The 13,790-nt window shown below is 34.3% G+C and overlaps 2 protein-coding genes across 2 annotated transcripts in view; both read left to right on the plus strand.

Moving 5' to 3' along the window:
• GFRAL (GDNF family receptor alpha like) overlaps nt 1–12,184 on the plus strand; it is a 65,689-nt gene extending 53,505 nt beyond the window's left edge. Inside the window, exons 7-9 of the mRNA XM_034990839.1 lie at nt 9,274–9,369; nt 9,470–9,542; nt 12,112–12,184. Of these exons, the coding sequence (XP_034846730.1) occupies nt 9,274–9,369; nt 9,470–9,542; nt 12,112–12,184 (242 nt within the window). The remainder of the gene's footprint in view (nt 1–9,273; nt 9,370–9,469; nt 9,543–12,111) is intronic.
• On the plus strand, nt 4,617–5,030 carry LOC118000756 (small nuclear ribonucleoprotein E-like). Its single transcript, XM_034990619.1, has one exon. The coding sequence runs from the start codon at nt 4,752–4,754 to the stop codon at nt 5,028–5,030; it is 279 nt and encodes a 92-aa protein (XP_034846510.1). The 5' UTR covers nt 4,617–4,751.
• Nucleotides 12,185–13,790: the final 1,606 nt, after the last annotated feature.

A 13,790-nucleotide genomic window follows, 5' to 3' on the forward strand; every position in this document is an offset into this window, starting at 1 on the left:
ACTTGGATCCAAATCTGGTGGTTTCTGCCACATGGTCTTGTGGACATTCATAGGTGACTAGGTGTAAATGATCCATGAACTCCTTCTTGTTCTGCTGGAATGGGTCTCCTAAGTAGAGGGCAGATTCTAAATTCTCCATATCCCATGAGGACAAATTGAGAAATTGCAGTATGGCAGATTAACTGGCAGCAAATGTGGAATTAATGTTGCATCACACCAACCTCTCTAAGGGGCAATAGGAGTAGCATTTGGGGGTCAGGCATCTCCCAAGCCACAGGCTGAAAAATTTGTTTAACTCCAAGGAATAGAGAACAAGAGAAATTGTAGTATCAGGTACTTATACATATGTATGCTTAGTAGAGGAAAGGATTATAAATAATGCCTATATTCAGGAACACAAAATACTGTTAGTATGATTTCTCTGACTTCCACTGACTAAATAAAAATAGGAAACCTCAATAAACATTTTGTGCCTACCTAAAATATATAAATATTTGTCTATCAATCACATATAGCCATGTTTTCTAAGGTTTTTTTGTTTTGTTTTGTTTTTTAATGGATTCCTAGATGTATTCCATGGAGAAAATAAACTTAGGTAATGTTTCCCTTCTACCATAGCAAACACACACACACAAAAACAAAAACAAATCAAAAAACTAGAAAACACTTGCAGCCAGGACATAATTTATTTTGTCTCATCTACAATTTTCCAAAGTCATTTATTTGTGAGATCTTTTATTTGCCTAACACATAAAAGGGTTCTATAGAATTAGCATTTCATAAGAAACATTTGGACAACTCTGCCTCTTCCAACAACTTTGAATTTACTGTGTTGACTTCAAATCAGGTTTCTGAAATAGGAAATGCCAGAAGATTCAACTTCAGTGAATTGACTCAAGAAGATCTTTCTAAGGAAAGGAAAGAAGAGAAGGAGGATATAAAGGGAAAGGGGTAAAGAGAAAGAACCATCAAAGGAATCCCTTCTCTTATCCCTGCTTTCCCTTCCATTCTTCCCTATAATTGCACATTCTGTCTCATGGAAGTCTCCAAAAACTCTGTTTATACTCATATTAGTTTTAATATTTTCATTCTCAAAAGTTTTTGTGGACCTCGGTATTCTAGTTTCATTTTACAAATGAGAGAACTGAAGCTTAGAGAAACTCTCAAATTATTTGCTCTTATATATCTCCTAATCCAATGATGAAGATATTTACTCTTTGTCTATCAGTAAACAAACCTGATTGTTAGAATTAATTACCAGGCAAATAGTTTTTTAATGCATTACTATTGATCGGTAACGATATGCATTAATTACAGATGGGACAATGAATTTTCATTTTTTTTAAAGATTTTTATTTATTTATTTGACAGAGAGTGACACAGTGAGAGAGGGAACACAAGCAGGGGGAGTGGGAGAGGGAGAAGCAGCCTTCCCCTGGAGCAGGGAGCCTGATGCAGGGCTCGATCCCAGGACTCCAGGATCACGACCCGAGTGGAAGGCAGACGCCTAACAACTGAGCCACCCAGGCACCCCTTCAGTTTTATTTTTTTAAGATTGATTGATTGATTTGAGAGAGAGAGAGAGATTGAACATGAGCAGGGGGAGGAGCAAAGGGAGAGAGGGAGAGAGAATTCTCAAGCAGACTCCCCACTGTGCACAGAGCTCTATCCCAGGACGCTGAGATCATGACCTGAGCCAAAATCAAGAGTCGGACACTCAACTGACTATGCCACTTAGGTGCCCCTGAATTTTCATTTTTAAAAATGATAATGATATGTGGAAAATATGTGATTTATCTAATGACCCTTGGTCAATGTCAAAGATAAGAAAAAAAACTAAACATTATATAATCATACACTATACAGTGATGATAATACACAGTGACAGATGTGCTATATCAAATGTAAAATTGCTAATATATACTTTTTGGCCATTAGATAATTGCATAGGCATGGCATTATAATCACCATACTACATTGTAAATTAGGTAAATATGGTGTCTATTTTTAAGAAGTTTGCTATCTAAGGAAAGCGAACTACATATATCATCTTTTTATATTCAGCTTTCTCCCAGAAATTTGTAAATTTATGTGCAGGGAAGAGATACTGCAATTATATACCTTTTTTCCTTTTTAAAACTCAAGTCTATGAAGACTTTCCAAAAGGTATCCCTTTCCTTCATCTTTTTTCCCAGCTCTCTTTTCCCTGGTGTTTTCAATCAGCCTATGAAAAATTGTGTAAGCTAGCCAGGTAAAGTTTTACACATTTTCAAAACAGCAGACATGAGGGAATCCTTAAGTTCCAAGTAGAGACATCAGAAAGCTATCTAGACAATTAATGTATTGTCACATATATTTTTTCATAAAAAAAATCTCTGTAAGAAATTTCCCTGTAGGAAAACAAAAACTTCTGAAGTTGATAAAATATAGTGTAAATTATTCCCACTCTTATCTTACATTTGTCTCATTATAAGCTCTTCTAGTGCTTGTATAACATAATTCAAGGTAAAAATTACTGTTCAATTTGGGGAACATATTTTTTTCCAATAAATTCATTCCAGATAGAGGTAGTTTTTAAACAGTGGGGTTATTTTATATTTTTATCTGTTTTAAGTTGTATCAATGTAGACATAGATTGTAGGAACCAAAGAAATAGCCAAGTCTGATTTTAAACAGTTATAACTGATCTTTTGTGCATTATTCTTTGTGTGCCCTTTGCCTAGTGAAGACACTGGAAAACTTTATGTATAGTCTTAACTCTACATCTGTAAAAATAGAAAATGCTCATACTGATAGCATAGTCTCAGATAACTACCTTGAAGATTGCAACAGTTTTTTTCATATTTCTGTTAAAAGTCATTAAAGTGGTTGATTTATTTCATTACACTGAAAATGATGAACATATTTCACAAGGGTTTGCAAGTTGAAACATCCTACAGATGTATGTGAGTCGTCTCAGAAGTTTTAGTTATTAGATGTGTGTCACCTTTTCTTTTGCAGATTTCAGCAACAGAAACATACATGATCATGAACATTTGCAAGCAGACTATGAGGTGTTTCTCATTATGCAACACTATTACAACTTGTCCCTACTACTTTTCAAATTTATTTCTTAATCCAGGTGGCTGCCACATTGGAAAACACTGAAAATGTTTTTGCATAATTTTTGTTACCTCCATGAGGTAGATTTTAGATATAAATTGTGGAAGATTTTGCTACAGATTGTGTCTTGGACATATATACCAACTCTAATCTTGGACAAGACAACTATTCTGAGTCGAAGTTTCTTTATCAAGTTGAGCTAATAATTCCTATTTGACTCGATGTTATAAAGTTTAGCAGTGTTTGTCAAAGTGCCTTTTAAGGTATTAAGCACCATATATATAGAAGTAAAACATTTTGTTTATTGTCTGAGCATATACATGTATTTCTTTCCCCCGTGTGTGTGTATACACTGTATATACTATATACACACACAAGCACACACACAATATATATATATATTCTGCTAGCAGCATCAGCAGCATCTGGGAAGTTGTAAGAAATTCAGAATTTCTGCCTCATCCCAGACTTACTGAATCAGAATTGACATTTTAGGGTAAACCAAGAATCATGTTAAAGTTTGAAAAGCTTTGTTCCATGTGGTCTACTTATATAGTCTGATCTTTCCCTCTCTTTCCACGAACACACACATATATAGGTAGCAACCAGAGGGCTAGGTAAAAGAAGGTAGATTTATCATCCTGAGTTGATAAAAGAGCAGTCTAGGAAAGTACTTTATATTTTAACTAGAACTGACCATCAATAATAGTGGAAAGATAGAAGGTATTAAGTAGCTCATTCCTGGAAAAATGTTTACTGCTGTCAATAATGAGGCAGAATGGATCATTGCACTGAAAGTTTGAATTAGATAATCTAAGACATCTCATCTAGTTTTGTAATTCTACTATACTTACAAACTTATATATTTATTGATATATATTCTAAACATGAATATTTGATTCCTATCTCCAACCTATATCTTTAGACATGTTTTGTATGAGCCCACAGGTAACAGATATTTTTAATTCCAAGATTTAAAATTGTTACCTTCTAAAGCAATCACAGTATATTTATATATATTTATCATATATAAATCATAGTATATTTATCTAATCTAGTGTTGGTTATTAGATAGCAATGCATAATTTGCATTCTAATTGCTACCTCAGTTGCTTTCTCATTATTTTCAGAAACTATTAAGGAGAATATAGAACAGTTGAGACTCACTATAATCTCTAAGAAATCTACTAGATGTGTGGACAACACTGTTACTCAACCAAAGGCCAAAGAGCTTGACAAGCCAGGCTTGTCAATACAGTTAGTTACTAACACTGAGCTTTTTGGTTCATGCCAAAAGATCAAGGCAAATCTTCTCCAGTGCATACTTATTGAAGTATGTGTTTTTTGCTTTTGTTTTTGTTGACATACAGAAAGCTGTATGTATTGAAAGGATACAGCTTGATGAGTTTGAAGATAAATATACACCATGAAACTCACATCACTACAGTCTATACCATAAGTGTATCTATCACCTCTACAAGTTTCTTCCTGTCCTCTATTTATGACTATTCTGTGTGAGTGGTAAGAACATTTAACTTAATAGCTGCCCTCTCAGAGAATGTTTAAGTGTAAAATATAGCATTGTTAAGAATAGGCACCATGGGGAAGTTGCTTTCTGAGGTAGTGTGCAGTCTTTGTCGGCTTCCACCATGGTGTATGGTGGCCAGGGCCAAAAAGTGCAGAAGGTGGTGGTTCAGCCCATCAACCTCATCTTCAAATACTTGCAAAATAGATCTCGTATTCAGGTGTGGCTTTATGAGCAAGTGAACATGCGAATAGAGGGCTGTATCATTGGTTTTGATGAGTACATGAACCTCGTATTAGATGATGCCGAAGAGATTCATTCTAAAACAAAGTCAAGAAAACAACTGTGTCAGATCATGCTAAAAGGAGACAATATTACCCTGCTCCAAAGTGTCTCCAACTAGAAATGATCAATGAAGTGAGAAATTCTTGAGAAGGCCATGTAGTTTGTTTTTTTAGATGTCCTTTGTTGGGAGTATAGTTCTAAAACATTTGTTCATATTGTTTTGATTACCTTTATGTTATTACCAGAGAACAATAAATGTTGTGGGATTTAAAAAAAAAAAAAAAAAGAATAGGCACTATGGTGTACAAGAGATCTCTAGGACTTACTCATTTTGCATAACTGAAATTTTGTACCCTTTGACTATGTTGGAAGAAGCCATCCAGAGGATATTACTGCTGGTTGACCTGTGAGCTGTACCAAGGAAATTGGAGGCTCCTTGCCCCCTCCCCTGTTCTTGGAGTGTACATTCTACTCACTCTTCCCATAGCCAGAGCTGTTTCAAGGATGCAGTCTTGAGAGAGCAATGTGTTATTGAGACAATATGGACTGTAGATGTGACTGAACCCCATTTAAGACCTCTCTGTAAACTTTTAAAATTCTAGTGGGTGAGTGCCAAGATCTACTATCTAGTGACTGCCCAAGACAAGCCTCATATATAAGTTCCCTTGCTTATTAAAACAGCCACGAACCAGTCTGGAGGGGCCCACCTCTTTCTTCAGTCTTTCCTCTTCCTCTGTGTATGGAGAGCCAGCTACAGATTTCACCCAGGGAACTCCTGAGGTTTGCAAACCAACAGACTAATACCACTAAGTTTCCCTTTCCCCCTAGCTGCTGGCAAACATGTGGTTAACCATACATAGTACAAGAAAATAAATCTAACACATTGTTTCATCTCCTTTGAAGTTTGTCAACTAAATAAATGAATATGCTTTGTTGATGCATGTTATTATTTAAGGCAAGTATATTATTTGGTTGATTTACTTTTTACAATATACATTTTAGCAGCAGTGATGTTATACTGTCATTGTATGTGTTTAATGCCTTGGTTTATCATGTTACTAATGTGTTGTTTTTTCAAACTTAAAGATGTTTACATATTTTCCTTTCTTCCCAGCTGCAATATTTTTTAGATCCATTTTGGAAGGAGGTTTTTATACACTAATAATAGAAAGAGTCCATGATACATGAAATCTCACTACTGATCATTAGGTGAAAAAATTCAAAACTCATTTCCAGTTTGGGAATTTAAATACCTTCAGATGACCATATTGAAATATTGACCAAATTAGAAATAGCTCCAACCCTTGGATATGCAAGAAGGTCATCCTTGCATTTTCGTTCTCACTAAAATATTGTCATGGTATTGGCAATACTTTACTTAAAAATGGAAAGAAGCCAATAACATCTAACTATGCCATGTGACATGTTAGCAATTAAGAAAAACAGCTACAAAACATATTATTCTATGAAAATGTTCACTTTGTCAAAATTTTTCTTCCAAGCAGACTTGTATATGTAAATAGAATTTTAATTGAAGATTTACAAATTTGCACTATGTCATATATTTAATTTCTATTTCAACTATTCTGGCATTTCTTTTTAAATCATTATTTTGTATCTGATCTATCGTATCTTTAATTATACATTTACCATTTCATATAAATTATAAAAAGTAAAGTTTTAGATCCCATCGGCTCTCAGCCACTGCTGCACAAGGATTTGGAAGAAAATAAAAAAGAAATGATCACATCTCTGTAGTCATTTGGGGAGAACACTATTTAAATTTGTTCTTAACACAGGGCTGAAATTAATCTTGATTTCCCGTCAGATGTACAGGGATTTTACAATATAGTTCATAATAGTGTTTAACTCCTCTAGGGTATGAGTTAAGATAAACAAGTCACTGACAGTGTTTATCTATAAATATAGCAGATGGTGTGGAACTGAGGTTGGTTATTAACTCTGCCGACTTTAATTTCATGGTTATAAAACACTGTAAACCTCACTGTTTATAAAAGGCAGGGAAGATTTCTTGGCTTCAGTAGCCAAGAAACCCTCTGTAACATTAATCTCTCTAACTGATATTCGGTATCCTCCTAGGGTGCAATATTTAAGATTGTGGAGTGATTGCTAGACACATTAAAATTTTCACTGGGATCATTAGCTAACATTTCTGTCATTGATCTATTATAACTTTGTTAATGAGTTCCATGTGAGTGAAATTTAGTGAATGAGACGATTCTTTCTAAACTTTGCTAGGTGAATGTTTAACAATTACTTTAGGCAGATATATTTAAGAGGCAGCCTAATTTGTCAGAATAGTAACCTTTTTTTTTAATGTAAAGATGAATCATGGTACCTAACTAGACCAAATGTACTTAGGGATAGAATTTCATAAAGGAAAACTATAGCATCATTCAAATAATTAGCCAATGTATATTATATACATTTACATGTAAGCCATGAATCTGCCTCAAAATGCCATAGAATTTTAAATTTAAAAGAATTTTCAAAACATTGCAAAATGCCATAGAATTTTTTTAAAAGTAAAGCTATCCTTCATATTCTGAAGTGATTTGAATATAAAATTTTAATATAATTTGTTTCACTAAAACCTGTAAGATCAACTTGATTAAAATTAATTCTTCCCCAAAGAAGGAGCCACTAGTATAAAAATGCTATTATTTGAAATAGCTGTTTTCCCATTCCAACTTTATAGTGAATAACAAAATGTATTTTATGACCACAAAATTGAAAAAAAAAATTCACATGCTCTACCTCTATTTCTTTTACACTTAGAAGAGATTGATTTTTCAGTTCCTAAGAAAGTCCGACTTCTATAAATATATGATAACCCAATATGTAAGGCGGGGATTAAAAAAATCTTGAACTAAAACATCTTCACCATATTAGAGTTCAAACTCCTCAAAAAATGGGTTTTCTAATAACAAAATCCTCCCTTTTCTACCTCTTATGCTGGGTTCCTTCTCTTGGACCCATATTGAGAGCTCTGTGCTTTCTGCTGATTATTCCTGGGACCTCAAATCTTGGCTTCCAAGCAGCTGGCTTATGGACAGCAACCCTCGGTGGAGAGAGGACTGGATCGGACTCTTGGTAATATGTCTTCCCGTCTCCCTTCTTACTCGGAGCCTCTTGTCAGTAATTCTCATCAGATGTATGATTCCACCATTTGATGCACTCATTTCTACAAACAACAGTCTATTCAGACTTCCAGGTCTTAAAGTATATGAAACAGTCAGTGTGGACAGCCAGTCTCTCAAGAGGAAACTTGATCTCATCTCCCCCACCCTTCTTTAAAGATTCCGATCCTACCTGAATCTTCATCATCAAAGAAGCTGGTTATTGGGCTATTGGTGTATTTAACATTCATGTCTTTGTTGAATTGAATCAAAACTAGGAGTGAGTTCACTTCAAAGTTATCAGTGAATGTCACCGAAAATGGATCTGTTAGTTAATCTTAAGGATCCCATTTTTTTGTCTTGTGAGTTGTGAAGGGAGGTAGAAATGTGTTTAGCAAAATGTTGCCACAAAGACTAGGGCCATAGAATGGCTTTTCCACAAGTGTGACACTTTCCCTTAAGTGTGACCAAAACTAGTTAACAATAATAGAAAGGGAAGGGATATACAAGAGACAGAGTAGGGAAATAAGGAAAGCTGGATGTTGAAGTCTGAGTGGAGGGGTAAACAGAGTGATTGCTTTAGGGACTCAATAAGAATTCATAAATACAGGGGTGCCTAGGTGGCTCTGTCAGTTAAGCATCTGCCTTTGGCTCAGGTCATTATCCCAGGGTCCTGGGATCGAGTCCCACATCATGCTCCCTGCTCGGTTGAGAGTCTGCTTCACCCTCTTACTCTCCCTGTGCTCTCTCTCTCTTTCTCAAATAAATAAATAATTTTTTAAAGGATTCATAAATCCAAAGAGTCTTAGGGAAATGAGATATTGTTAAAAGCATATTGAAACAATCACTCTCGTAAAAAAAAGGAATCCTTTTAATATCACAATGGGTAGTTTCAAGTTGATGATTTATTCCCCCCTGGTCTATATATAAGGTACAGTGAACTGTCATAAAGTATAATCTACTTTCCTAATCATGGTTTGGGAATAAAAACGAAAACAAACAGTTTCTGTAAAGAAATTATCTGATTAAAAGGTGGGAAAAAAACTGTTAAAATATAAGGAAAGTGCTCCTGCTTTCATCCTCATCTATCAGATTTTATTAAGATAGGGTCAGAAATAAATTGCTGCCTTGTAATATAATATAAAGCAAATTACAACCCATGGGAAAAAGTAATGTATGACTTTTAAATACCGTAATCTCATTTTCATTATTTTCTTTCAGATTATCCAACCCTGTCTAATGTCAAAGGCATAGCATTGCATAAAGGAAAACCTGCAAAGGAGAGAACTCTAAGTGGATTTCATTCCCCTTTCAATGGTGAGTTAAAAATCTATCCTCTATATTTACTACTTATTCTCCCTAAAAAAAATCCAGTAATTTGTTGTTGTTGTTGTTGTCTTTAATCTTTTGTTTCTAGGAGAAGTAATCTATGCTGTCATGTGCATGACAGTCACCTGTGGAATCCTTCTCCTGGTTATGCTCAAGCTGAGGTAACTGGATACAACTCAGAAGGGAAAAGCTGGAACAGAATAGGCCTAGTTAAAGCACATTTCACAAAGGCAGACCTTACAAAGGGCCTGAGAATGAAAGCTTCTCAGTTAAGACATACTAAATCATTTTTTAATGTGGGATAGGTCCATGGAAACATTACTCTAAGTCTTCAGATGCAAGAGAAATGTGATCAGGGAGATTTTTTTTATGTTGCATTTTACCAGCACATGTGCATTTTTCCCCCCAATTAAACTGTTATCAATCTTTCTCCTGGTTTTCCTACAAAATCCAAGTTGAACTTTGCTGCATTCCTCATTCAAACCATTTGCAGGATTCATCCGCTTACATAACGGAGCTGTTGTGGACTTCATACAGTTTATATTTATCTGAAGATTTCCTCTTTACTCTAATTTCTTATATACTAATAAACTTTGTTCATGTTTTAATATACAGTTATTAAAAGAGACATTTGATGAGGCCTCACAGGGTACCCTTAGAAACACTTATTATTTCCTGACATTAATTCACTCTTTCCAAATCTTTTTCCTTGGCTGCCCTCATTGCTGGAATGCAGTAATGCTCCAGCAAACATGTGAGACTTACATTAGAGATATATCAATCTCCAGATTTCTAAATGTCCAGGGTCTAAAATTTTTCCACTTATTTAACATTGACAAATAGATATAAAATGTTGTGGATTTCCCTACCTTTCATTTAAAAACCCTCATATTTATAAATCAGTGATGTTCATTTTCTTATTCATTATACATGTGTGTATATTTGTTGTATAATCTGAGTATCATGCAATGAAGAAATACATATGTTTGCATATATACATTTTTATCATGTATATGCACACACACATAAAATATATTTATCAGTAAGATTAGGCCTAGAGAAGATCACTGGCAATAGACATTTCTCTTATGGCATTCACGGAGGAGGACTCAGCACACTACCCAATGCATGTACACTGATTACTCCTCCAGAAATCTCTCACTTTAAGACCTTGACAACCAGGCAGATAAAATGAAAGACTTAAGTGGGGAGGCATATGGCGATACCAAGAGGTAAGGCACTTGATGAGTCTACACTTTGCCTAAAGATTTTCAAATATATTTATTGTTAAATGCAATGTCTACTTATCTACTTGTTGGATCCCACCTCAAAGCATTGAATTTGGTGCTCACCAACACCAGGACCCAAACAAACTGCTTTTCTCCAAGGCCTTAAAAGCTGTATCTGTATGAGAAGATGTTCCTTGGATTCCATGATACAGTTTAAAGGCTAAATAATTAGCATCAGTTTCTAAGGGGGAAAACAGCATTGGAATTTATTAAACTTGACTTTATTTTGTTTAAAATACTTGAGAGCACTGTTCAGTTACTGGACTTGCCTACATATTCCATTATAGACGTATCATTTCAGATAGACACAGATGGTTTGCTAGTCTAGCAAAAATCTTATTTTAATGGTTCCGAATCTTTATTTCTTAGGCACACATAATGTATAAAGTTCATATCTACCACACAGGCCAATGGGTTTTTACAGATTACTGTTGTACCACAGATAAATAAAGTGTTGCCTTTCAAAATCCCCTGTGTGTCTGGTGTAAGTTCACCTCCTTTCTCATCTGCATAGAAAAGCCTATCCCTTTATCGGATGACAGTGTGAGTGTTTTAGACAAAAATGTTGAAGTTAATGTTTATTTTAAGGCATATCATTCATACTATCAAGTATACCACATGTAGTTAAAAATTATTTTCCATACAATTTAAAATGAATCCTTACCCATAATCTGAAAGATCCAGAAAGTAAATGATCTAGGGTTAAGTAAATGACAAAATTATAAGCCATCATTGAAAGAACAAAACAAACAAAAGCATCAGTAACAACAAAACCCATGTTACCCTAGGGATGACCAGCGCCTCCTTAATGAAAGAAGCCTGGTTGCCACTTTAGACATTGTGAATACCTTTCTGCAATACAGGTTAACATTTTTACATTTGTTTCATGTTATGCAAAATTAAAACAACCCTAAATCTTCAGAGAAATTTGCAGAGAAACCAGTAATTTAAAACTTAAATATTGAGGCACCAGGGTACCTGGGTGTCTAGTCAGTTAAACATCTGACTCTTGATTTCAGCTTAGGTCATGATCTCAAGATCATGAGATCAAGCCCAGCTTGGGTTCCGTGCTCAGTGGGGAATCTGCTTCTCTTCTTCACCCTCTCCCTTTGCCCCTCCCCCCTTCTCTTTCTAAAATAAATAAAATAAAATAAATAAATAATAAATAAATAATAAATTTTAAATGTTAAGTAAATCTTAATTTAAAACTTAAATGTAATTTAAAAGACTCTTAAAAAAATGATTCCTTGGAAATCACAGTTAAATGCATACTTCTTAGAAAGACCATAGAATATGCAACAATTGAAACTTAACATTCAGGAACTTGATTATATTTTTTTCTCCAGGCACAGAATCCATCCAAAAATATAAGCACATAGAATCTCATTTGTAAAATCATTAAAATGGCATGTTGTTAACTTTTACTTTTACTTTTATATAGAACTTCCAGGATATCAAGTCAAACAAGAGATCATTCTCCAATCCAAATACCTGGAGGACTCATGATTCATTAAGAGTCACGGATCATTAACAATCACTTTCTTTACAGGAAGGCTTTGTAGCCTGTCAACAGAATATTCTATCTGCCATCAGTAAGGAAAATGTGAAGATGGATCTAATAATATTGGATCATTAAGTATAATAATGTAAGAAATAGTAATAATGGCATGATGTTAGATTTATTTTTTTCTTAAGAAAGTATTCAAGTAAAAATGTATGTGGTATCTTCTATGAGACTGGTAGAAAATTAAAGTCTCCCTTGAAGGCAAAATGTGTTAACCCAAGTTACAGTCTGCATGATTTGTTTCATGATAAATTTGAATCTATATGATAGTAATTAGTTGCATCAAAATATGATATATTAGAGTTAGCAGGGTTTATTTTTCCTGATCAATCTTATAAGTTCCCACTGACTTGCCAAAAGGAAAATGCTAATAAGAATATCCAGTAAAATTTGTTATTTGTGTATTGTTATCCATTTTCAAATCATTAGCATTGACTTTAAGTGACTTTAAGTTCCTAAGTATATTTGATTAGATGATTAGTCTTAAATATCAGAAATGAGATCTTTGGTTTTTGCAATTTAAATACTGTTGAATTTAACTTTTTAAACTTGATGTCTTTATTTCATACCTATAAAAATGTAGAGCAACACATTACCTGAAAAACTCAATGTGCATTTTAATAATGACATACTTGTGAATTTAATTTTTTTCTATGCTAATTACTATGAACTTATGCAATAATAAACTAACACTCTAATTATTATATTCTGTATTGTTTCCATATGTTACTTTTGACCTGATTTGACACCAGAGTACAACTGTGAATAGAAAATTGTGAAAAAGATGTTAGTTTAGTTTTTGATACGTATATGCTTTTCACCTAAAAATACATATGAAGTTTTTATTACCTACAGGGGCACAGGAACACAAACATTCAATAAACTGAGCATGCTAATAAATAGTGATACATTTACATTTAAAGGTCAGATACTTTCTTTCTAGTCTCATATCTATGGCTGTTTACTATGTTTCAGGTTAAATCGTCTATATTAAATTAAATTTGAACTTACCATTTGGCTATGTTTACTCAAAGTAACTGAAAAAGCCATCCGTTATCTTTTAAAACAGGGAAGAATGATTTGCAGAGTCAGAAATCTCCCTCAAGAAGTTCTATATATTCCAGTGTCTGTTAGCTCCCTAAGTTATGTGAAGAGAATGTAGGCACTTCTATCTCCAAATCCCTGCTATTTAATATGGGCTTGCTAATGTCCAGGAAACACAGACTGTCTCTGGAAAACTGAGGAAAGAAGTCAGGCTGCATATTGTTTGTGTCGAGCAGGGAAGGGGAGAACAGAGTGTGAAACAGATGATGCCCTTTAAAAACAGAATCTTGTATCTTAGGCCAGCAAGAATGAATAGGCCTTTTGGGCAGAATTTCAGAAGCAGGAATCCACATGCAGCATTTAGAGAACTTTAAAGAATCAACTGTCCCTGGACAGGGAGTCTAAATTGAGAAAATATGGGACATAAAACTGACAAACATTAGGGCTGAAACAAAAAAGTCCTTAACAATGTGACTAAGGAGTCAAGATCCTATAAATGTGGGCCCCTTCAG

This window comes from Mirounga leonina, unplaced genomic scaffold, assembly GCF_011800145.1.
Source record: "Mirounga leonina isolate KUSES-001 unplaced genomic scaffold, KU_Mleo_1.0 Mir_53, whole genome shotgun sequence".
NCBI lineage: Eukaryota > Metazoa > Chordata > Mammalia > Carnivora > Phocidae > Mirounga > Mirounga leonina.